At 40.6% G+C, this 26,012-nt stretch overlaps 1 protein-coding gene across 1 annotated transcript in view; it reads left to right on the top strand.

Annotated features, from left to right (window-relative positions):
* si (sucrase-isomaltase) overlaps positions 1-25,270 on the top strand; it is a 71,506-nt gene extending 46,236 nt beyond the window's left edge. Inside the window, exons 29-49 of the mRNA XM_029517793.1 lie at positions 139-307; positions 4,630-4,726; positions 5,275-5,387; positions 5,676-5,801; positions 7,265-7,393; positions 7,510-7,626; positions 7,757-7,819; positions 7,935-8,051; positions 8,172-8,262; positions 8,387-8,525; positions 9,144-9,277; positions 9,394-9,428; positions 10,065-10,181; positions 15,906-16,054; positions 16,860-16,944; positions 17,121-17,177; positions 18,056-18,180; positions 18,591-18,679; positions 19,680-19,729; positions 22,055-22,222; positions 25,193-25,270. Coding sequence (XP_029373653.1) covers positions 139-307; positions 4,630-4,726; positions 5,275-5,387; positions 5,676-5,801; positions 7,265-7,393; positions 7,510-7,626; positions 7,757-7,819; positions 7,935-8,051; positions 8,172-8,262; positions 8,387-8,525; positions 9,144-9,277; positions 9,394-9,428; positions 10,065-10,181; positions 15,906-16,054; positions 16,860-16,944; positions 17,121-17,177; positions 18,056-18,180; positions 18,591-18,679; positions 19,680-19,729; positions 22,055-22,222; positions 25,193-25,270 — 2,248 coding nt within the window. The remainder of the gene's footprint in view (positions 1-138; positions 308-4,629; positions 4,727-5,274; positions 5,388-5,675; positions 5,802-7,264; positions 7,394-7,509; positions 7,627-7,756; positions 7,820-7,934; positions 8,052-8,171; positions 8,263-8,386; positions 8,526-9,143; positions 9,278-9,393; positions 9,429-10,064; positions 10,182-15,905; positions 16,055-16,859; positions 16,945-17,120; positions 17,178-18,055; positions 18,181-18,590; positions 18,680-19,679; positions 19,730-22,054; positions 22,223-25,192) is intronic.
* The last annotated feature ends 742 nt before the right edge of the window (positions 25,271-26,012 follow it).

The following is a 26,012-nucleotide window of genomic DNA, read 5'->3' as shown; positions in this document are numbered from 1 at the left end:
GAAGGGATGCCTGCAGTTCCTGCGGGTTATTATGGTTATTTTTGTCAAACACATTGTGAATAACTCCCTTTGACAATAATTCCCTTTTCCCACCTCGTTCCCTCTCTAAATGATTTAATCCTCTGTCACTTCCCTCAGATGGGACTCCTCTATGCCAGGTTTCATCTTCTCAGACATGTTCATTCAAGTGTCCACTCAACTGTCGTCAGAGTTCGTCTACGGCTTTGGAGAGACAGAGCATCCCACTTTTCTGCACGACCTCAACTATCATACCTGGGGTATGTTCTCCAAGGACCAGCCTCCTGGCGTAAGTATGCCACTAAAATACAGTATATCTATGCATATACACGTGGAAAAAAAAGTCATTGTTTCATTTACTTTACAAGCATATAATTAAACTGAAGGAATGTTCGATGGTAATAACGTCCTTCGACAAAATTTGGTATGGCAACTGTTTATTTTGCCTCCTTTTTCCATAAAGGCACAATCCATCAAAAGCAAGTCGCAGCTGTTAGTGCATACATCTTTAACATCATAACCTCTACAGACCTCCAGAGGTGACTTGTAAACAACTTTCCTGGGCAGTATGTAAGCTTGTCTTTCTCTCACTTTGTGGCACTTTGATTTGGTGCCAGTGATATGAACAGTGGTTAGAGTGTCATCATGTTTTCCCTACCAGTGTCAAGGCCAGACAGGATTTTTCAACCTACATCAGCATTATCAAACCTAAATGCTGAGCTGTCAGGGTGAGCTCCACGGGGTTCAGACAAATGTTATGGGGGCCGTTGGAGAACAAGGGGATTCGAGTTAAAGGAGAAAAGGCATGAGTATTTAAAAAGAAAAAAAAAAAAAAGAAAAAAGAAAAACCGAGAGGAGACATGACATGTCATTGCTTTTCATATACAAATATTAAACCAGATAAGACATTTTAAATAGGACTTTGATAGATGACACAAAGAAAGCTACATACAAAGTCACAGGCTGAATTGTGGGTGGCCAGATCCAGCCAATAAAATATCCAAAATGTCACAGTAGAGAGGAGTTTTAAACATTTTTTGGGTGATAGAGGATGAGTTCAAACTACAACAGTGGTTGAACTGGGCATTTTAGCTGCATGTGAACCATTGCCAGGGTAATTGTCAGTACAGACCAAAATGTTCATTTGACTCAAATGCTCAAATGACATTTTTACATCTTTTTCTTGCACATCAAACATTCTTTCACCCTTTCACCATTCTTTTCAGACTTTTCCAGCTCTACCAAGAACAATCAAAAGAATTATACCTATGATCTTACAATTGGAACCATGTAAACCTTTATCTATGTTGTCAGGTTGGCTGACATTGCATTCTCTTCTAACGTAACCCTGTAGCAAGCATTACAAATCAACCAACAACTACATAGTAACATTAAAAGATGCATGTAAAGATAACTTGTATAATCCAAATACTTTTTTTTATTTGGAAGAACATCCCTAGTTAGTGCTACAGTCCATCAGAGGTGGACAGAGTACACAACTTCAGTACTTGAGCAAAAGTACAGAACTTGTAGAAGTAGTAGACAAGTAGAGTTCTTGTCAAATATTACTCCAATACAAGTAAATAGCTCCATCAAAATATTACTGAAGTAAAAGGACAAACATATTTGCTTAAAAAATTATTTAACAAAAAGTATAAAAAAAAAAAATACAGGAAAGGAAATTAGCCTTATTGTCAGTTTACAATACACTGATGTGACATGTTTATAGCTCATAAATACAATAACTGGTCTCTGGAGGGATCCAGTCTAGTCTCTGGTCTCTGAAGGGGTTTGGTCCAGTCCAGAGGTTTCCACCTCCGGTCCTGGAGGGACACTGTCCTGAATGTTTTAGATGTTTCCTGTTCCAACACACCTGATTCAAATGATCAGCTTGTCATCAGGCTCTGCTGAAGTCTGATCGAATCAGGTGTGTTGGAGCAGGAAACATCCGGGGGTCCGGTCTGGTCTCTCGTCTGTACAAAACATATTTTGTATGGACACAATGAACACAGTTTCAAACTCCGGGAGATCTGGGCTCTGCTGGTTGTGATGACTTGTTTATGGAGGAAAAAGGGACAGAATTTAATATACCAGTTTATTAAATGTAAAAATATGTAGAATTATTTTACTATTTAATTAATTGTTTCATGGTCCTGTTGCAGTGCTTCATGAATTTATTTTATCTGTCAAACTCACCCATCTCTCACCCAAGTCAGTGGGTGGGGCCAGGCCCACCGATAGGGGATAGGGGACAAACGTGTTTGCTGTCCTGGGCCCAGGGTAGAGGGAGACCCTCATTAAATTGTTGAATAATTTTTCAAAATTTCTCAAAATAAGCCTATTTGTGTAAAATATCATGCAATATTTGAGTTACATAAGCTTCTTATATGTTTTTTTTCCTAATTGTCAACTCCCCCCACCAAACAAATAGTTTGGCCACTGAGCCTTTGCCAAGCCCCGCCCCCCCTGGTTACTGTTGCTATGCCAGGCTGTTGTCTGAAGTTCGGTAGGAAAATGTCCAGTCAGCATAAATCCGGTGTCCAGAAAGGAAAAGAAAAGACAATAAGAAAATAAAGGGTCAAGAAATTTTCTAAATATTTTTTCAAAAGTGGTGACGGTGAAGCTGGGACAAGAAACTTAGAGCAAGGTAAGAAACAGCGCTGCTAGCTTGTAAAGTAAGCTAACTGGCCAGCTCCAATGCTAATGTCCATTAGCCTAGCTTGTATTAAAGCCCGACACAAAACGTTATCTCAGACAGAAACAGCTGAGTTTGGTAGCTCCATCAGAAAGGAAGAGACAGAGAGAGAGACACGGGAGGGTCCTGGTGGGGGATTTAAGTTGTTGGCATTATTTCCGCAATTTCCATAAAAGACCCTCCACTGTTTCAGACAACACAACACAAACAACACACACAAGGACCGGGACATTACTCGTTGTCAACGTTTTTTAGACCTGTATTCAGCTGTGAGTGATGAGGAGTTGGACCGTGTTGTAAGTGATGTCCACAGAAGACATCCAAACACCGACTACAAGCTAATGAGTGTTCATCAAAATGCAAGAGATGTTCATGTTCCACGTAATGATACGGCCACGAAGTATAATGTAGAATCAGCCGATCATTATGGAGAAATATTCCAGGTAGGATGAGGATTATACATCGTGGCCATATTCTTACCTGGAACACACACAGAGGTGTATGTGTTGCAAAAAAAAAAAATACAATTAAAAATAATGAAGGAGTTATGTTAGACTACAGCAAAGGTAGCAAGTAATGAGAGTATCAATAGAAATGTAGTGGAGTAAAAAACAATATTTGTCCTTCAAATGTAGTGAAGTGAAAGTATCCCCCAAAAATAATACTCAAGTACAGATACTCAAAAACTGTACTTAAGTACAGTAGTCAAGTAAATTTACTTCATTACTGTCCACCCCTGCAGTCCATGTAAATTTACCTAGAATTTGTCAAGAAAGACCTACAGAGAGAGACACAGAGGGCCGTCACTGGCTGTCAGTAGTTGCCAGAAGTGCTCGGAAGAGATGATGACCTTTCTTCCTCCTGAGTCATGACATCACACCATGTAGCCACTCCACAATGACACACACACACAAGGACACAAGGAAAAAGAAAAGAACACAGACAAACTAAAATGACACAGAGACATGGTTTGTCCTCAGAGTCATTATATTACAATTTAACAACTTCTTATGCGCCAGAAGTACCGGAGAGTGATGAAGTGTGATGTGCCCATGAGTTCTCCTCGCAGGACGGTGACATCTGAAAGTGTCAGATTTCCTGTCCCCTGCCACCTTTCTATCTGTTCCTCATCACCCCGCCTGTCTAGTCCTATCCTCATCTAAACACAGAGGACAACAGTGGGACACTCTCAGTAGTTACTGAGAGAACACTCACAAAGTCCACACTGTGAAAGTCATCTCCTCCCACTAAAACCAATATATTCTTACATATGTGTAATATACACAAATGTGGGTGCCAGCAGAAAATACAAACAAATGTTCATTTGCATGTGATAAAAAAGAGAAAACAGAAGCGCAAGTTATTGCCTTCAGGCAGCACGAAGAAATTGATTAGGAGGGTGATATAAACCATAAACTTTTATAAAGCACCAAAAGCTCTGCTCTGTTAATAAGTTGCCAAGTTGAGTGTACTAACCGCCAGCGTACAGTTTTGTCATTAATTTTTATGTTCTGTATGCTAGATTTAGGACTTCCTGATTTTGTTACAGCACCTGGTAGCAACTCAAATCCCCAAATAAGATCTCTGTTGATGTGTGCAAACTCAGGCAAGTTTCGAGCGGAGTTTAAAATGTAGGTGATTCTGGGCCACTACTGGGTGCTGTAACTAACATAAGAAGTCTGTTTTAAAAGAAGTACATTAGCCAGTGCACATTTATTTGCATGCAGGATAAGTGTAGGAATGATTCCCTCTTTCTGCGATATAGTGCTGAATGTTGGCAGAGCTGGGAGCCCAGAGTGGCAGTGTTACGTTCTATCGATGGGAAACACACTCAGATGTAAAGAAAAATGCTCATGCATAAACACCGCATACAACAGGCCAATTCATTCACCAACATCTCACTCTCTGTGTTGCAGTACAAGATGAATTGCTACGGAGTGCATCCATTCTATATGGGCCTTGAGACCACCTCAGACGCCCATGGGGTGCTGCTGCTCAACAGTAATGCAATGGGTGAGAGATAAGACGCACAAACATATGCATCCAGACCTGCACAAATACTGTATGCAAATGGGACCAACCACCCTCAAACACACACAAATACATAATCACACATTTTTTATTGTGTGTCCAGCATGCATTTATGTATTAATGAGGCTGTTTTTCATGTTTCAAGCACATGTCGTCTGACAGGGAGTCTTATATAAGGCCAGCATTGTGCAGAAAAGCACTCTCTTCTCATTTTCCACTTGTTTATATTTGCATAGTGAACAGCGATACACTCTCTGCAAACACAGACGAATGATCATGTATCATACACACTGACGCACACATACTGCTACATCTTAACATTTCTCACCTTGGAAGGCAGAGTGTAGTTTCTCATTCCGTACGACGAGCCCCCTAAATTTATTTCATCACCAAATTAGCGACACATTCACCAATCACATTTGTAATTTCATATTTTCATAAATAGGCTCACACTGTGAAGTTTACCTACTCACTGCCTAACTAAAATGGGGCTTTGCAGGGATATTAATGTTTTTATTTTCTATGTCCAGATGTGACTTTCCAGCCAAATCCAGCGATAACCTACCGAACTACTGGAGGGATCCTGGACTTCTACATGGTCCTGGGACCGACACCTGAGATGGTGGTGCAGGAATACACTGCGGTAAGTCTGCATGGAAGTCTGGTTTGTTTTTGTGTATAACTGTGTGCATTTCTGTGTTTAGCACCTGTGCGTGTGTGTGTGTGTACTTTGTGTCTGGCCCTGGGCCGCTGTTGATGGACTGCAGCAGCTGGGAGTTTCTCGCTTCATTGCGCTCTCTCATTTAGCCAATCTAAACACACACACACACACACAATCAAACAAACACTTTATGGACACTGCCCTGTTTTCCTGAAAAACTACTCTTTTCGACGGGTTTTGACTTCCTTGTTTGTTTTTCTTCTTAAACAGCTGATTGGACGACCTGTTCTACCTGCTTATTGGTCTCTTGGGTTCCAGCTCTGTCGCTATGGTTACAGCAATGACACAGAGATAGCGAACCTATATCGTGACATGAAGGATGCCGGCATACCCTACGTAAGTGCTCAGACAAGGACTTTGTTTCAGATATCAGAGTTAGAGAAATGCAAATTTACAATTGGTGTTCACATCTAAAGTTAGATTCAGGTTTCTGGGAATCAACTTTAAACACACAGAAACACAGTGTCTGTTTAATAAATAATTGTCTGTTTAAATTATCAAAAGGCTGTGAAAAGAGAAACATTTTTATGGCATGTGTCTTGATTTTTTCATCACTGGACTCGTACCTGATACTGCCCACATACATTACATCCAATTAAATTCTACTATGTTTACCCGCTTTTGCTGAGACACTGATTTTATTCAATCAGTGCCGCAGCACCAGCCATATTCTCATTGCTTTCCTCTGAACAAATGCAATCCGATAGCTCCTTTTTTCTACATTGTACAGGGCAGAGACATGCACTCAGTGATATAGACTGATCTGAATCCAGCACAGTATCTACCCATACTTTACAATATGGTGTAGTTTACATGGGGAATAACAGCATGAAGCTAAATTAGATGAATGTTATTGGGATAAAGTAAAATAGAGACATTCAGGATTCATGGATAACAATGGGAAATTCCAGTGTAACTTATTGAAATAGTACCTCTAATTTAATTCAAAATCCATTCCATTGTGAGTTTCTCAGCTGCTGGATGAATCAGTAACTGTTTTTGACAGTGGATAACTTTTTTGATAAACAGTATAGATAACAAAGTTTGTTGCATAAGCAAAAGTACTATTAATCAGTGGAAGCACCATGTTTAACCGTAGCAGGGTATCCTATGTGGAAACAGGCCAGAATTCCCTCTTCAACATGCAGAGGAGTACATAAGAATTTCCATTGATAATCAAGTGATCCCAGAATATGCTTCCCCAAAGCCCCAAACCTGCAAGGAGCTGACGCCAGCCATAAAGAATTCTGCATCATTAACTAGAATGAAAGAAGCAGAAAATGCAGCTACTCAGAAACACTACACACATTAGCTAGCTATCCAGACTAACCCACGTTAAACTGCCACACTGTCTCACACACACACACACGCACACGCACACACACACACACACACACACACACACACACACGCACACGCACACCAGGCACCGAAGCAGATGAAGGTTTGATCTTGCTGAAAGAGATACGAGCCAAAAGCAAATGAAAGGCTCACTTCTCTCATGTGTAGCATGCCATATGTTGAGACAAACTCACCATATTTTCATATTTATTTATTTCATTCATTCAGACTTTAATTACGTCTGTAGAGCCTACCAGCCCTGTAGAGCCGTGGGGTCTGAATATGCAGAAAATAGTTATCCAGGGTCTAAACCAGAATTTTTTTTTATTTTGTAAGAGCTACGAACACACAAATGAACACAGACTAATCATGCATATTGCTTTTAAATTCTGGTGTCATTATGATATTTTTTATGAAACAATCAGTTTAACTCAGCTTTTACATGTCATTATCTGCAGGATGTGCAGTATGCAGACATTGACTATATGGACCGTCAGCTGGACTTCGTCCTGGACCCAGAGTTTGAAAATCTGCCTGCCTTGGTTGAACACATGAGAGGAGAGGGCATGAGATTCATCTTCATTCTAGTAATTAACTTTTACCATACAGTCACATGATTGATAACTCAAAGATTGGCAAAAATTGTTTTGATATACATATTGTATTTATGATGTGTAATCAATGTGTGTGTATTTAATCCCAGGATCCAGCCATCTCAGGCAATGAGACAAAACCTTACCCTACCTTTTCGAGAGGTAAAGAGGCAGATGTCTTCATCAAATGGCCCGAACACCTCAGTGATGGAATTGTGTGGGGGAAAGTAAGACATGATGGACTGAGAGTGGAAAAATGTTACCATGCCTTGTTCAATGAAGACTAAAACTAGCAAACACAATGATAGCAATTTGTTGCATGCGTAGCAACATAATCTCTTTTTTTTCCCCTGCCAGGTCTGGCCAGATTATCCTAATGTTGTAGTAAATGAATCTTTGGACTGGGATACACAAGTAGAGGTAGACTAAGTTCCCTTTTCTCTGGTCTCTCTGACAGATAAAGCTCCCTTGCTTCTGTATTGCAAAGTCTACCTAAATATTTCCACTACTAAAATTTGACTGTCCCAAATTCCAGTTGTACAGGGCGTACGCTGCATTCCCTGACTTCTTCCGCACTTCAACAGCCAAGTGGTGGCAAAAAGAAATCCAAGATTTCTATACAAATATTACGAAGTTCGATGGCCTCTGGATTGTGAGTGACCTACATGAGGAAATTCTGATAACGTGACCTTATTTTATTTTTTTTTTTGTGACATGATTATTATTATTATTTTTTTACTTTCAGTACTTTACTATTTGCTTTCATCTATAGGACATGAATGAGCCTGCCAGTTTTGTCAGTGGCACAGTTGGAGGGGAGTGTCTTGGTGAACCACGTCTAGAGAATCCGCCATATATGCCACGTAAGACACGTGATTTTTTTGTCTACCTCTTTTGTCTTTGTCTTTGTTGATGAAATCAGCACTAACAGTAATTGTAAATGACTCTTTCTGGTGTATTTTCTGTGTGTGTGTGCGCCACCCAAAGCATTGGAATCCAAACATCTTGGCTTGAACCATAAGACTCTGTGCATGAACAGCGAGCAGATACTCAGCAATGGAAAGAAAGTCAGACATTATGATGTCCATAGCCTATACGGCTGGTCCCACACTAAGCCTACCTATGAGTAAGTGAATATGTAATCAGTTTTGTGTGCCCATCTGTGTATTTCTGTTACGATGAGTGTTTTTGTAAATAACATTTTCTTGCATACCAATATATATTTTTAGATGCATCTTTCCAGCAGGTGGTGTTATTCTGTAATTCACAAGTAAATAAATCACTTCTAGTAAGATCGCCATCACCTCAAATTTTAACATATTTTTATGCATTTTTGTGGAATTTAAGCAAGCAAGGTACATGTGTTGGTGTTATCGCACAGGAATGCGCTTGTGTTTTTAGGATGAACACAAACAATCTTAATCATCACAATAGTGCACAGACGAGATACAGCTGAGAGGCACAAAGAAGGAAAGCTATCTATCGAGATTATGGTCTCATCAAATCTTTATGATAATACTGTAATCACCAATGTTAAACTTAATTGGTCCTTGTTGTGAAATTCTCTTCCAGCCACAGGGAGGCCAAATGCAAACAAATTAGCCATAGAAGACTCCACAAATGCTTAGTGCCATTGGCCTCTATGTACTTTGCTTAAGAGAGATAACATGCTTTTACAGCCTGCTTTTGCTAGTTTGTGTGTATGTTACTTACATGTGTGAGACAAATCTCTCTTTCTGTGCAGTGCCCTCCTTAATGTGACAGGTAAAAGAGGCATAGTGGTGACCAGATCCACTTACCCCTCCAGTGGGAAATGGGCCGGACATTGGCTGGGGGACAACAATGCCAGCTGGGACCAACTTTACAAATCCATTATAGGTATGCCTTTTGGGTTCAAATGTACTACTTAAAACATAGCAGTCCAAACTGTAAACAGCAATCCGATATTGTAAGTCTGGCACTTATGAGAACTCCCCATTTTCCTTCCTCTGCAGGCATGATGGAGTTCAGTCTGTTTGGCATCCCTTATGTAAGTATCATCATCTGATCTGGGTTTTGACAAGACATAATCTTATTGACGCGACCTTGTCCTCTCTAAGTAGATTACAGTTGCCTGAGTGATGTTATTTGGTCTGCTAGACCTTTTGATCAAAGGACATCTTAGCATACAATGTGCAGTGTATCATTACAAGCACCCTCCTGATCGAGAGGTCATGTGCTCGTTGTTTGTGACCTAAATAAACTTGTCCTCGAGTTCTCACTGCTGTCGTGGCTCTCTCTGTCCTCGCTGCTTTGACCCTGTCCCTCCTTATAACTATGTCTGTCTCTATATGTCCTTCTGTCCCCTCTGATCTCCTTGGTTACTCTAATAATAAATAGTACTATAATACAACACCCTCATCGATCCCCATATGGAGAACTATTACCGTGGTCACAGACAGGGGCACAGGGTTAGACAAACAGAATAATCCATCATTCAAGGGGTGTCAAGACTCAAGCAGATACTTGGGGACACAGTGCTTCCAGCAAGAGCAGAATGCCCTCTGTGTCAGAGGTTGTAGGGTGCTCTCCATAGTCTCACTTGCACCCTGATGTGCACTTTTTTTCTTTTGTCCATCTCACAAACACATACATCCAAAACTCTGTGTCTGTCAATCTCTTTCAGACCGGGGCAGATATATGCGGGTTCTTTAATAAAGCAGAGTATGAAATGTGTCTTCGCTGGATGCAGCTGGGTGCCTTCTATCCATACTCACGCAACCACAACGGCAAGGGAAACCCGGTGAGTGAATTCAAAGCAGAATAAAAATGCTCCTCTGGAGAAAGACTGGGTTGTGAACCCATTTAAATTCTGTTTCATACCTAAAAAAAACATTTTATTTTTCTCGTTGTTGTTTACCTCAAGGCCAACTAGGAACCATAGCATAACTTAAATTCTGAATGATGTCAAATGCTGCAATCATGGATGTTTTTGTAGGATTTGAAAGCTTGAGATGCAGTTTTTTTTTTTTTTTGATACATTTTTCACTATTTCTACTCGCAAAAATACTGGCACATACAGCAATGGAAAATACACTGAAACGGCTACAGGTTGGAGCTGTTTTTTTTCTAAGATAAACTTAGCTCGAAGTAAAGATAGTTACGCTCTCCTTTATAACCCCTCTGACATATTAAGTGGTAACTCTAAGAGATGATTGAACTGTGTACTGTTGTGTTTTTTTTTTTTTTTTCCACACTAAAGTGTACTTTTAAGGATATTTATCTCATCTAAAGTAGAGGTCTCCAACACATGGCTTGTTCTTTCCCTGTTTTTGAGTAGCTCACTCAATAAATTGTATTGAGAGTATAGTACGAACCAACCATGGCTCACATCTTCACTCAGGAAATCTCCTGTAAATGCAACTCAATCAAATAGACAAACCCCTTTCAACATCAAAAAATTATTTGTCAGTTGTCGGTCTAATGAGTTATGTTGTCAAAGTTTTAACTTCTCCAAGTCAACAAAAATAAGTTGCCAAAGTGGTGATGAGTTATACTGCCAGTTTCAACTTTTTCTTCTTTTGGGAAATGAATTTAACACAATTAGCTATTTTCAGTTCCCTGGACGTCACTATCATTATATGAATTATTTAAGGGCAGAGCTCTTGCTGTTCTGCTTTTCTGAGCAGAGAAATAGATGGACAGACAGATAGGGAGACAATGTTTTGAGTATTGATTTTTGATGATATGTCAAATTAGCTTACACATTGATTTGGTTTGAAGATTGGTGATTATTATGATTTAGATTATATTTTGATATGTGAATATATGTATACATAAACATGAATGCTATGAGTTCATTTCACTTGGTGAGACTGACATTCCCTGTGGCCAAAGAGAAGGAGACCATGTTCTTCTGCTTTGAATAGAGGCTTGTTCTGCATCAAAGACATACAAAAACCATTAAAAAGCTCTCTTAGTGTTTGCAAGTTGCTCTCTCGGCCTCTCTCTCTCTCTCTCTGTCTGATGTATATATGCGTGTGCACAAAAAAGCACAAAGGGATATAGACATGTTTGGTGGTGTAGTGTCGTGGCATTCATTCTAGCAGTGACCTTTAAGAACGTTGGAACACATCTGAGAAATCCAATAACGCCCGTCCGGAGATCGATCCCACCGGACGAAATTTCTCTGTACTTGAGTCTGCAATACTAGACAGGACATAGTTGTGTGTGCGCGCGCGCGTGTGTGTGTGTGTGTGTGTGTGTGTGTGCATGTGTGTATCAGTGCCTGTGCGTTGTAACAGCATGGAATGGGGATATAATTGAATTCTCAAGGTGATCTGGGCACCCCTGCACACTACCTAGCCTCCACTCCAAACACGTACAACCCATGATTCCAATCATTTAATAACAGCCTGCAAATGCGTTATTATGCAAATATGGAAAAAACCGCACATATGCATCAGGTGGCAGGAAATGACAGTCTGACAGGAGAAGATAAAGTTAGGGGGACAAAAAAATAAGAAAAAGAAAGTAAACTGACTGGAGAGCAGTATAGGTATTTAAAGTAAATAAGTGAAGGAGAACATAAGAAGTGGGAGGACAAATACTGATAAGCAAAAACACATAAAGGTATAGGTGGGGAGAGAAGTTCATAAGAGATGAGACAGACAGAGAGAAAAAAATCAAGAAGGCTAAAATTGGAGGGGAATAAGACAAGGCAGCAATTTAGGAAGTGAAATGGTGGTGACACACGGTAGTGATAAGGATGTGAGAGCTGGGACAAGGCTGAATAAACAATATACACGTGATCAAATCAGAAAAGGGATGTGTGTTTGGTGAAAGGAGTACAAGCGCTCAAACCAGACCAATAGATGGGAGAACACAAGAGTCAGCTTTTATGTAGTCTACTGTAAAAAAGACAAAACAAAACAAAATATTTTTCCCACCGGTCACCCATATCAGATCCCCAGTGATCACAGTCAGTGACTGTAACCTCCCTGCCTGCTTAACACGGCATTTAACAACATATTAACACCACAAACCAGACTGGAGGGTACAACAAGGTCAAAGACAAAGGGGAGAGAAAGAGAGCAAGGGAGCAGGAAAAAGAAGAGAGCTTTTGCAGAGTCATTCCCAGTGCTCCATCAAGCCTAGTGTTTCTTTGCCCTCAGACAACTTTCGGTGTCGACCTCGAGATAAATTTCACTGCACCAGCAATATACCGCAGTGTCTACAGTCATATCAGAACAATGCAAAATTAATTAAACAAGATATATATTCTCTGCCGAGCCTGCTTCACACCATCAGAGTCATGTATATTATTATTCAACCAAAGGGACATATTGTTTGTCCAAATATATTTTCCCTTTTTTCTGATGTGGGCTCCACAATGCAAAACAGAAAGTCAAAGGTTTATGAGATTGGGCTGAGGCAGTAGATTACCAGACAGATAAATGAAGAGAAAGACCAAGAAAGAGGAAGGGAAACGACGAGAGGGGCTGACACGGGCAGATAACCTCATTTTTCCTCGAGGCTTGTATGTGCACACACACATACATATCTGTCTCCAATCAGCGAGTGTCACGAGGGGCCTTTTGCCACAATAAATGTGGCCGAATTCATAAAAGAGACGCCGCTTCTCACTCCTCAGCCCTCTCCGCACACATCTCTTCATCAATTCCTCCTCTGGTTTTCTGTCAATGAAAAGTCCACCTAAAGGAACCCAACAGAAAGCGGTATAGCTGTCAACTCATGTAAGATTTGAATGGTAGGGTGTGGAACAAACAGGTCTTTCGGCATTATCCTTTTCTTCTAGCTCAAATTGGAATGACATCGTCATCATCAAAACTTTCAGTAATTCTTCCCACTTAATTGAGTAGTGACTTTGTAGATAGAATATCAAGTGAGAGCGAAAAATGCTGGTCAGTTTCCTGGAATCTGAGGTCTGGTCTTTAAATTGCTTGTTCTGAAACTGGAGACTTCTTGCTTTGCTTTTGAAAGCTGAGAAAGAGAGTAATAGCAAACTCATTAAGCAGGACACATGATAGACACACAGGAGAGTTGAATATTGGCATCTGAAGTTCCTGAGAAATATATTATTGATTCAACAGTTCTTCCTGTGACTACCCAGCTTTTTCTAGAAATGGGTACAGCCTTGGGGAAGAGCACGGCGCTAAACTGAGTGTCTGCCTTTTCGATGGCCATTTAAGCCACTGCGTCCTTCACATATTCTTCACTTGCGTGTTAGCTACCACCAAGGTACACCTGTGGTATTTTTGGCATGCAGACATGCTCCTTGAACCATTACATTTAAGTGTTGGTGTGTTTTCCATAGTGTATTCATTTGGTTTAGTTTAACGTAATATAGGCGGCACAGGGATGGTTAACACTGTTGCCCCACAATAAGAATGTAAGAATGAATAAGAATGGAATAAGAATGAATAAGAAAGACTTTGCATGCTCTCCCCTTGCTTGCATGGGTTTCCTCCTGCCATCCAAAGACATCATTTTTAGGTTAACTGGTGAGTGTGAGTGTGAGTGGTTGTCTATCTGTGTCTGTGTGTTGGCCCTGTGACGGACCGGCGACCTGTCCAGGGTGACCCCGCCCTCACCCAGAGTGAGCTGGGATTGGCTCCAGCACCCCCCATGGCCTGGGACACGATAAGTGGTAGATGAATGAATGTAATATGAGAAATGAATGAGGTAGCTAACCTCATGCTGATTGTCAGCTCACTCTACCAATCGAGGTTCTGCCTAATTTAAATCCTAAAAGATCTGTTAATCCCCAAAAAATAGAGGAGTGTTATAAACATTACATCTGAAAATCATTGAACATGTCTCAAACCTGAAGCTTAAAGCAACACACCTGAAGCTTGCCCTGAAACCTGATACCTTGTTCCTTAACATCCTGGTTCAGGGCCGGGAAGCAGAACTCTGCTGCATGCATCCACTGCTCACGTTTTCTTTCTAATCGTGAAAGGAGAGCAAGGTCACATGCACTCATTTCCGTCGCTCCCTCTATCTCTTTCTTACGCACACAGATTTCCTTGACAATTACTTAGCAGTGAACACGTCCAACAGTGAGGCATGGTGGTGTGAAAGGAGGGCAACTGAAAATGGAAGCAGGTAGAGAGAACTCCTGGGTTTCCAGATAATTGCGATCATGTGAATTTGCTCAGAAAATTAAATGATAATCCAGTAAACTCCTTAGGTCATAAGATAATAGAAATGTCCTGTGTTTAATCATGTGCTGTTAGGCCCGTACTTAGTAACCACCAGGCTACAGTTAATAATTATCAAATCTGACCCACCTAAACTGCAGCTGGGAAGAAAATGCCTTTCATTTTATTGCTCTCTGTGATGAGTTTTAGGATTTTTTTTTTTTTTAAATCAAAAGACAGGAGAGACATGAACCCAGATTCACATTTAATTGTTGAGAGCCCAACTAGCACATGCGCACACACACACACACACACACACAGTATCATAGGGAGGAGCATATGGCGATGACACGCTTCAAATGAAAATCTTCATGATCCTCATTCTGTGTGTGTGTGTGTGTTTGAGCAGACTGATTATTTTCCTAAGTGCAGTTCCAGAAAATGAGCTAATACATTTAGATTGGCCCATATTTACAAAATGACAGTACACCGTGTCCTCTTTTTCTGCCCTTGTCTCTTAAAGGGACGTTACACTTGTTGCCAATTAAAATTAGGCACATAAATGTCAGCACAGTGTGTGGCTCAGCAGTCAGTGAATCATTTGCACACGCAAACAGGTCATCAGAGTATTTCTTGCAAGCTGCAAACTAGCTAGTGTTGTCAGTCCCTCTGCATGCCTGAAAGTTCTTCACTCTCAGCATTGCTGACAAATCCCAATTTGAGAGAGAAAACACTACAAACACGATGACAAGATAAAAGAAATGCAGCTGTGTATAAATGTACATTTATTTCACGGAGGGATCTAAAAGTAATACATTCATACTCCGCTGGCTTTTGTCTGCGTTGCCCTGCATGTCTGTGTGTATCTGTACTTGTAACTGAGAGAAATGAACCATAAGCAGAGCTTTTGAAATGCCTGTATATCAAAACACTGAACTGGTTAACTGAAACCCTAAGCACTTGTCTCTGGCTACATGTAAACAGCCTCGGTCAGTGGATAAATAAAAGTAGTGTGAGTGAGTGTGAGTCAATCATGTGCTCACCTCTCCTAAGTTGTTAGCATGCTCTATGTAGCACACATAAAATAGCCCAGTTCGTGAGCAGTGCTTCCACTGACATATTATCTCCCCAATGACTTGAAGCTATTTCTGAGTTAGAGGTAGTATCTGACACATTATTATGCTCTTTATTGGATTTGGATTGGATTTGAAGTTAGCAAATTTATTTGTAATCAAATCCATGCTCGAAACTCGAAGAGCAGCAAAGAGCGTTTTCAACCCAATATCAGGAGGCCAAAACTCTGCTTCAACATACATTTGCCAGAAATAATGAACACAGATTTGATGTTTGTTTTTTTCTGTCAGAGACAAGACCCTGTTGCCTGGGATTCCAAATTTGCTGAAGTGTCCCGTGATGTCCTGAACATCCGTTACACACTACTGCCCTACCTGTACACACTGATGTATGAGGCTCACGCCAAAGGAACTACAGTAGTGAGGCCACTCCTGCATGAGTAAGCAAAGACACACAGCATGCACAGCTCTTATCTCTTCTGCTAATGTCATGGCTGCAGCATTATGTGTAATCACTTAATCAAATAATTTAGTTATTAACAGCACGGATCTTTCATCCTGATTGCTGGAAAGATAAATTGATACTGATTTACTTTATGCAACTTCTCATCAGAATGCAAAATGTCACGTGCTGGATGCCAGAATATCAATTTAAAGTAAAACTTTCTCTCTTGTGCTTCCTCATGTTTTCAGCAATGTTCTGGTTTAATGCTGGAGTCATTGTTGCTGTCACAGCCTCCCTTATTAGCTACACATGTTAAGTTGAATAGGAGAAAAAAAATTCTCCATTCATATATTTTTTTGAGAGCTTAGAAAAACCGGTTTGTGCCATTTGCTCATTTGAATAACTTGACAAGTTAAGAAAATTAGAAGTGTCTTTCCTCCCTCTGCAACTGCCATCAAGAAGCCCTTGAGCAAGGCACTTCAATTCCTATGAAACTGTGTAGGGGCCAGACGTAGACTGCACTTGGCAGCTCCCAGATGTGAATCTGTGAAACTTTGAAAAGAGAAAAAAAGAATCATACTTATTCATTTTAAGAGACTCTTATAATGTCACAGATGGTATTTAAGGAGCTGGCAGGGTGAGTCTGGCAGGGTTATTTGGCTTGCATCTTCAAACCATTGAATTCTGAATGAGTCCTCGAAACAGTCATCTGGCCTGAGGAGACACGATAGTGCAATACGAGGATTTTTTTTTTTTTTTTTTAAGTCAGGTTTAATGACGTTTGTGTTGCTGTTTCACAGGTTTGTGAATGATAAAAAAACATGGATAATCTACAAGCAGTTCCTCTGGGGACCTGCTCTACTTATCACCCCTGCCCTTGACGAGGTACAAACTCACATATAACATGCTTAAGGGTTTTTTCTTTCGTTTTTTTTTTTTTTTTTTTTTCATGCATTATTTAATACATCACAAATCCAACTGCAGTCACTTGAATGAAATGTGTCAGTCTGTCTCTCTTGGCCAGTATTTCTCATTTGGTTAACTGGCTTTGTGATTGACAGGGAGCCAGGGATGTGGATGGCTATGTTCCTGATGCACGCTGGTATGACTACTACACGGTGAGTCTGTGTGTAACAACCAGAAGACAATTCACTTGACTGAATCCAAAGCCTTCCCTATCGACAGCGCATTAAGGTGCACTCATCGTGCAACAATACTGTTGATTGCACTGAAAATTCCAGAGGGAAGTAACAGCATCTGACTGGAAGACCAGCCTGTGCATAATATGGATGTACTTTGATAATATTTTAACATATGAAAGCACACCTGCGCCCCTCTTCCGGTGATGAGGATTGGAAGCATTGCATCTATAAACAGCTTTGTAACAAAGTGTTTTATTGTTGTTTTTTTTTTTTTTTTGGTTCTTTTACAAAAATCAATATGGTAGCAGACTAAGACAAAAACAAGAAAACATCCACAACAGTCTCAGAAAAAAAAAGACAAATAAGAAGAGACATCTATGACAACATCATTAAGGAAACGCAGCTCAACAACTGTGGAAAGAGCCTCGATGACAAAAGCAAACATCCAATCTTTCTGTCTAATTCTAGCTAGGGGACTTCCCATCTGTTAGATAACATCATAAAGCCAAACAAAACACAAGCAACAATACGTTTAACGGGATGGTGGAGAGAAGTTTTTACTTCCGTTTAACTCTCCTCAGCATACAGAGCGGAGCAGGCTGTCAGATTCAGAAACCAAGGACAAGGTGGAAAACACAGAAATAAAGAATTTCCCAAAGACGTCCTTTGACATGTAATAAATTCCTGGAATGTTTCACATTTAGCCTTTATAGATGCCTTTTTTTTTACTGCGTGATTTACTGGCACACAAATAGCAAATTTCCCTACAAAGGAATTTTTAGAGAAATTGAACAATGTTTACTAACATAATTTCTAGTAATTTCATTGAATGTAATTCTTGTTGCTTTCCTCAGGCCAAAGATGTTGGAGTACGTGGGCAGATGATTAATATGCTCACACCCCTGGACCATATTAACCTTCATATCAGAGGAGGATATATCTTACCCTGTCAGAAACCAGAAAACAACACATTTTACAGGTAAGTGCTGACGCACTGTGTGATTAGCAGAAAAGCTTGTTTTTTCTGTCCATTTGTGCCTTGCTCTGCCAGGTATACGGTGTGCCAGCAGGGTGGGGCTGGGACTGGTTGGCTTTGCAGGCAGGGGTGGGGGTGGGGGTGGGACACTGTGGGACAAAGTGTAGGCATTCCTGCTGTGTTTAAATGTAGAAATCCATGTCCCATTCAAATGAAACCTCCCATCAGTAGTATCTATTAAAAGACAGAGGAAGTGTGCGGAAAGCAGACAGTAATGGTTGTTCCAGCAGCAGTGAGTTCAGGTGGGTCCCTCCCCAGCAGGAGTGTCAGTGTTTTTGTCCTAAACAGCAGGTATTAATGGAGGTTGTCATATAGCAATCTGCCTAAACCTTCTCTGCCTGCTGTTGTTTCAGTCGGAGGAATCCATTAGATCTGTTAGTTGCCCTGAACGACAACGGAACTGCTCAGGGATCATTATTCTGGGATGACGGAGAAGGAATAGGTAAGTCAAAGGTCGCCCATGAACATCTTACTATGTTTCACACTAAAACATTTTGCGTTTCCCCGAATTTGAGTTTGTGCATTGATTTTATCAGCTAGACAGTAAACTGCAGCAGGTAGTCCGTCTCCACTCACACACTAGTAAACAGTCAAAATCAGCCTCCGAAGAATCTCTGTGAGAAGGTGTTGGGACAAAAAAGAGAGGGAGCAATAGGAAGCGAATGAGGGGTGACAGAGAAGGGGAGTGACAGAAACTATTACAGTAATTCCCCATGTCGGTGCCGAGAGACATGCTCTCCATCACGCGTCTTTTATCTGCTCCCTTGCTCCTCTCTTCTGCGACTCCCTGTCTGTCTGCCGTGTGGCCCTCCAGATGTCTTTCCTGTTTGCGTCATCTCTCTCCTCCATACCTGCCTCCCTTCATAGTCTGTATTTCTGCAGTTTTTTTGGGGGGGAGCTCTGCTCCTCTGAGTTTCGTTTCAGAAGGGTGCTGGTCACTCATTCATCTCATCTTCATTCATTCAGCTACTCATATGTTCACTTATTCATGCGGCCAATTTAATTATTCAGCCTTTTGTACCATTAAATAGTGTAGCGAGTGAATTATTGGCTCAACTTACTACACTAATTCTATTATTTGCTCATTTAATTAATCAGTAATACATTGCAATGATGCATGAATGGGTCCATTAATGAGTTAGTACTGTATGGTGTTAATTCATGCATGCAGTCACTTAGCTAGTCAGTATTTTTTTTGTGCAACTACCCATTGTTGTTCACCCACTAACTGGACATTGCTTGTCCATCCAGTCAGATGAAAATAAATTTACCCCCACGGTCAACATGTAAAAGTCTTTTGTGGATTCAGTTGATATTTCTTATTCCCATTCTCACGCTCAGTGTCTCTGTCCCTCTGTCACTCCTGAGTAGCCACACACTTATTTTCTCTGCTCCTCTATTTCTTGCCATGCATGTAATTCACTCTTATTTTCTCTCCTCAGACACGGTTAAGGGAGGGCAATATCTGCTGACCTCCTTCACAGCACGATCGGTGAGTTCAAGGGCCAACCACATGTCACGTCTCCTTTTCTTTCTTTTCCCTTTATTGTCAGGATTGGTATTAATGCAGGAAGACTGAAACGGGGCTGTGGTAGGTGGATGTCAAAGGCTAACTGCTGGAAACCATTATCTCAGGATTTATGTTTCTGGGCTGGTAATTTTGAATTCAGCTCTTACAACATTTGCCAGTGATCAAGTTCATGATGTTTAACACCTTTGTTGTTGAAATATTTACTAAGAGAATAATTATTTCATCTAAAAGTAGATTGATTTTCATTAGCATTTAACAGCGTATTATATCTCTAGCAGTTTCAGTCTTCAGTACAACTGAAGTGGTAGTAGATTGTAGGGAGCAGTTGCACAGACAAATGGCAGGATATACTACAGCTTGCAGTCATGATAAAATTAAAGTTTTTCTCTAAGACATCAGATGCAGTCGCATGTATGTTGCACAGTGTTTCCAGAGACTTGTACACCAGCTTTAATGAAGTCACATGTGGTTTTCATCAGGTGTGAGGCTTTTTGTCATGTATGCGTGAAGCCAACACGCTCTCACACTGAGGTTGCTGGCGTTGTGGAGGGGCTGCAGTAATGTTTATGCAGATCACTGTGCCTCTTGGGGAGTTGTTTCAGCACAAAATTGCACTTACGTTTCTATCTACGCATACAACCTCTTATCAAACACGAGCACAGGCAGCAGTTTTGCAGATTCACTTGGCAAATGCACTTCTGCATATCTTGCAGTTGCCTGTCTCACAACATAAAAAGTTCAATACCATGCAAATCACCCAATGTGATTAAAATCAAAATCGGTTCAGATGGGATGAAAGTGGGATTCCTACCAATGATGCAATCCGCAGATGTTTCCCTTCAGGAAGACTGAATATCTCTAGCCATCATCCAGCATTACAGAAGATATGTATTTCATATATGACACCTAATTATAGCAGTATCACAACAATGATCGCTGTATAATGAGATAAATATTGGGACAAACAATAAAGATGGGTTTAAAGTGTATACAAGAGCTGGTGTGTCATAATAAAGCCAACAACCTTAATGTTAAAAGATGGTTTTAAGCAGCAGAAGTTATGGTACAATTTAATTCCAAAATGGTTTTAAAACTTGCGCTGCGCTGCTCAAGGAATACAAACAATGCAATCAGTTCAAGACGTACAAAGAATGGAAGAATGTGCGTCCATTTCTTAGTGCTACCTTGGGTGAGAACTGAATGTTTATCAGGCCCCAATTTGATCACACTTTAACTCAGACATGACAGAAACTCCCTAATCACTGGGACTAATGGAACCAACCCAGCCCCATTTGCCTCTTAGCCAGGCAACGGCAGACAATCACACACATTAATGAGCACAGGTTTAATGACATACAAGCATACTCACACACACACATACATTATAAGCACACATCTACAGTATACGCATACACTCATAGAGCTACCATGGCCAAACATCTGTGGCTGTCCTCTGCCTACCATCAGGCTCATTCCAAAGCAATTTCACACAGCGATAAAACAGGCACACTGTCTGACAGCCAAAGGGGGTAGAGAGAGAGTGCAAATGTGTGTTTTTGCATCTGAATGTATTTGTGTGTCTCTCTGTGTGTGTGTGCACATATGGGTGTATGTGTAAATAGGGAGATGTGAGAAGATGAGGATAAGTTGGGCAATGAGGCCAATGCTGCCTGGCAGATTAGCGAATCGTGTGCCATTTTGGATGGCTATCTAAATGTAGATGTGTGTGTGTGTGCTCGTGTGCGTATATGAATGAGTGAGAGGCTGGTTTTAGTGCTCTTCAGTGTTTAAGTGCTGTCAGGACTCTGGTTAAATGATGACACACGCATGCCTCATCATCGGTCATCATGAGTGTGAACATTGTATAAACAGCATGAACACAGATGTAGAACTTTTCACACTATCAAAATCTCCACGCAGAATACCATCTACTAAAAGCAAAGCACAGAGAAAAAAATTTAATTCGGCAAAAAATAAAACTAATGACATGGAGAAAGACACTCAAATGTTAAATCTCACTCAGTAAAGAGATGAAGCGTGGAATAAAATCGAATATGAGGCTGACTAAAGCACATTTTCAGCAAATTTTACAGGCAGCGCTGTAAGTTCAAGATTGATGACCTGCCTGACGCACAAATCAGAACCTCTCTGCGCTACTGTAACATAAATTCATTGCATGGGATGAGTCATATTTCAGGCAATATTACTTAATGCACATCAAACACATGATTTTTGTTTAACACTCTTTACCATTTCGAATGACTCTCTTCCACTTTTTTCTTCCAGAACTCCTTGTCCAATGAGATCGTCCACAGCAGACTGGCCCCTGCTGACCGGTTGGTCTTGGGTGTGGTGAAGGTTTGGGGAGCTGGCACTGTTAACATCACAACAGCAAACATAACAGTGAAAGGAGCCACGCATAGACTGACTCCACAGCACAACCTTGAAACTCAGGTCAGAGGATGTTGACCATTTCATTATCATAGTAAATATATATAATCCATATTTAGTTACAGTTTACAATATAATGTATTACTAGCTGCATCAATTATGAAAAAAGTATGACGTTATTGTTCTCTCACTAAATTTTTAAATGGGTTTAGGATTACATGCTCTTAATGCTTTCTGCCATTGTGATAAACACAACTCAGACTGCCGGCCCACATCATCAAGTACAGGAAATGGTCTGTGACTGCAAAAGCTCTGAACAAAAATGAAATGCCAGTCTGTAGAAGATGAAAGGTATTTCTGTGCATATAGTTGACAACAGAAAGTCAAATTATCTTTAAACAAACTTCATCGCCCTGAAACTTTAAAACCCCAGAAAAAAAGAAAAATAGTAATAAAAAACCAAAACATTTCCACTCTTCAAGTTACAGGGAACAGCTTTAACAACATGTGGTAGCCTACCTCGTAGAGAACAACATAAGCTAATATGTCAGTTCTACCACACCATATAATATGTTGATACCACACCATGATAAATATGTTAATCATTCCCGAGCACGCATACGATCAGTGTCACAGAAATTAACAATGAATTTGTGTACTAACATAATAGCCAATTGAGACATCTTTACATGTACTCATTTCAGTAACACACACCAGCTTTCAAGATGATTGAGCATATCCCTGTTAGTCAAAAGCTGTCACTACAAGAAAAAAACAACAACAAAAAAAAAAAAAAACACCAACACTGAAACAAAACACTGATTCAGGTTCATCACCCAATCCCTGCAGCGCTGCACACTGTCATCTAATAGCTGTAATCAACCCTGCATTCCCCACCAACACTGTCGTTTTGTAATGAAGACTCAACTGAGGACAGCAACCTTAAAGATATTGGTGTAAAATAACATCTTGCTTTTCTCCATTTTCTGGAAGGATATTTGAGAGAATATTACGGGGAAGCTACTCCAAATGTTAGAATACTTAATCCACAATGTGCCATGTTTCCAAAGGGCCTTGTGGTACCACAGTTGGTATTTTTAGGTGCTTCTATTCAAATTGAACACTGGCATAGTGTCAGTTCTTCACATCAAAGTTATTTCACATTGTATATGCGTCTAAATCCCTTATGTGGTCCTCTGTGGGGAGATCACTGTCAACTGCACGGATAACTGGAGCTAAGAACGCCTGAGAGTGAGGTGAACGTGTCTTTATTTTGCTGATAGACAGCCTTTAATCATTCAGCGTGGCTGCAGAGGCTCTGTCTTCATTCATTCATTCCTCTTCAACCGCTTATCTGTTTCCGGGTGGTGGGGGGGGTGGGGGTGCTGGGGCCGGTCTCAGCTCACATTCAGTGAGGGGGGGTACACACAGAGACAGACAGAGACCAACAACCACTCACACTCAGACCTACGAACAATTTAGAGTCACCAGTGATGTCTTTGGACAGTGGGAGGAAACCCACACAGCCACGGGAGAACATACAAACTCCACACAGAAAGGACCCAGGCTGGGTACTGAATCCACGGCCTTCTTGTAGTGGGGCATCAGTGTTAACAACTATGCTACCATGACGTTCATGAGAATCTGATTTTCTACACAGAATACAAACAGGAGAAAGACAGAAGAGATTGTAGAGGAGATATCTTGCAGTTTTACAGTATAGGCGACTGCATAAGTTTGAGATGGAGGGCGGCTTCATGAGCAGGACTGCCACTTCACGACTGCTGAAAGGAAAATGGAAAGACAAGGCCTTTTTTAAAGCACCATGTGTTCCCTCTCCTCATTTGGCCTGTGATAAAATATTCTTGTCGAGCTTGTGTACTGTAGTCAGTGCACTTATCAGGAGTATGAAAATGATAGCTACAGCAGCTCCATAAATAATTGTGGGCGAAAAAGCCCAGAAGTCTTAGATTTATACTGTTCTTGGAGAAGACAGACGGGGGAGAGGAGAGAAGAGAGGGCAAGGATTGCAGATGAGGAGAGTCAGAATGACAGAGGGATTTTAAGTGTGTGTGTTGGGGATGCATGGGTGAGTTGGGAATAATGAAAAGACAGAAAGACAGTCCATCTTTGAGGAAGAAGGGAAGGACAGACAGGGCGCGACGGAGGAAGAGAAAATGCATCACAGAAAGTAGGTGGAGAGAGGAAGAGAGGTAAGAAGAGATAAACAGGCAGGATGAAAGATGGGCGGGGAGGAGGAGGAAGGGCAGAGAGGAAGGAGAGCGAGGGAACGAGGATGACACAGTATGCACATGGTAATAAGTGGTGTTTCAGCAAGAGACAATCCATTCATCTCCGTAAGTATTGTCTGATAGGGTGGCAACTTGAAAGAGGCAGTAAGCAGCAGGCACGATGCAATTTAAATGCAGTGAGGTGGGACAGCTTTTTCTCTCCCATAAAAAAAAAAAAATATATATATATTTTGAGCATATGCACATGCACACTATTATTTGCGGTATATAATCTAGTTTACAAACTCTGGCTTTTTACCTTGTTTCCTCGGGAACTATATGTCACGAGTGAAAGTGACAAAGATACATTCAACCTTTGGCCCACGTTGAGCTGCCAGTTCACCTAAATGATCACTGAATGTGTTGATTCACACTCAGACACCAAATGAGTATAGACATCATAAAAACATCATAGAGCACTCATCCATAATCTATTCAGGGCATGTTTTTGAAGAGATGGCATGATTTTAGATTGGACACCTTTTTTCTCAGTTTTCAAGGACCCCGGCTGTAAAACATGGTTAAAAACAAAAGATTTGTAGCATCAACTACATCTTTGATTAGTGCTGATGTTATTTTTCATGCAGTTCCAACTGTTAGTTCAACAATGCAGTGTGTTCAACCATTAAAGGTTTCCTCATGTGGTGCAGAATTGGTTTAATGATTTTATTTTGTTTTTTGTCACAGCCATCAAAAGTGAAAAATCACGGCCCCATGTCTCTCTCATTTCTTGTGTCCACAGGAGCTGATTATAGATGCTACCGGGGTGTCTGTTCATGCAGATGAAAAATTCACCATAAATTGGGAGGCCGGTGTCTGAACAGTAGCAGATTTAATATGATTTATGATATGAAGTAAACAATGTTTTTTTTCCCTTTTGAATGTGAAATAAATGTGACTTAATTGAACTCCTTGCTTTCGTTTTTGATGACACTGCCTTAACCTAGACACTTTCTTTGTTTTGTCTTTCATTACTGTGGACTGTGCCTTTAAACCATAAGTAACATTACTCTGGATTCTGAAATAAAGCAACACCCATAACTTGTTTTAAACTTTATAATACATAAAGATTCAATAGTTTTGCTTTTAAATATTTTCAGTGCAAACCTACAAACTAATCAAGTGTTTGAGATCAGATTTTTGGGAAGAAAGGTTGTAGTTTATTAACTTTCAAACATGGAAACAGTTTGATCTGAGATATGTATAACGCTGTGACTGAGCATGTTCCTGAAGTTGAATTATTAAGCCAAGGCATTCAGTTTGATTATCATGTAGTATTTTTGAAACGTTTCTTTGGCAGCTGTGCACTTCTAACGCTGCACTTGCACCTACATCTGTGGGCTTCTGTGTGGGTGTGCAAGTACTACAAGCTAATTATAGCTCTCACCTGCGGCGAGCTGCCTACCTGTGCTTTGTCTCATCACATTACTTCCCCATTTAATGGTACACTCATTCATTATTCAACTTGCAGTAAATGTAATGATATCAATTTAGCCATAGGCAACTGAAATTCCCACCTTAATTGCCACCGTGCAAGAAGCGGTATGTAAAAGGGGGTGGGT

This window comes from Echeneis naucrates, chromosome 13 (genome assembly GCF_900963305.1).
Source record: "Echeneis naucrates chromosome 13, fEcheNa1.1, whole genome shotgun sequence".
In the NCBI taxonomy this organism is placed as follows: Eukaryota; Metazoa; Chordata; class Actinopteri; order Carangiformes; family Echeneidae; genus Echeneis; species Echeneis naucrates.
The sequence above is the reverse complement of the archived record's forward strand: the minus strand, read 5'-3'. Positions and strand labels throughout refer to the sequence as shown.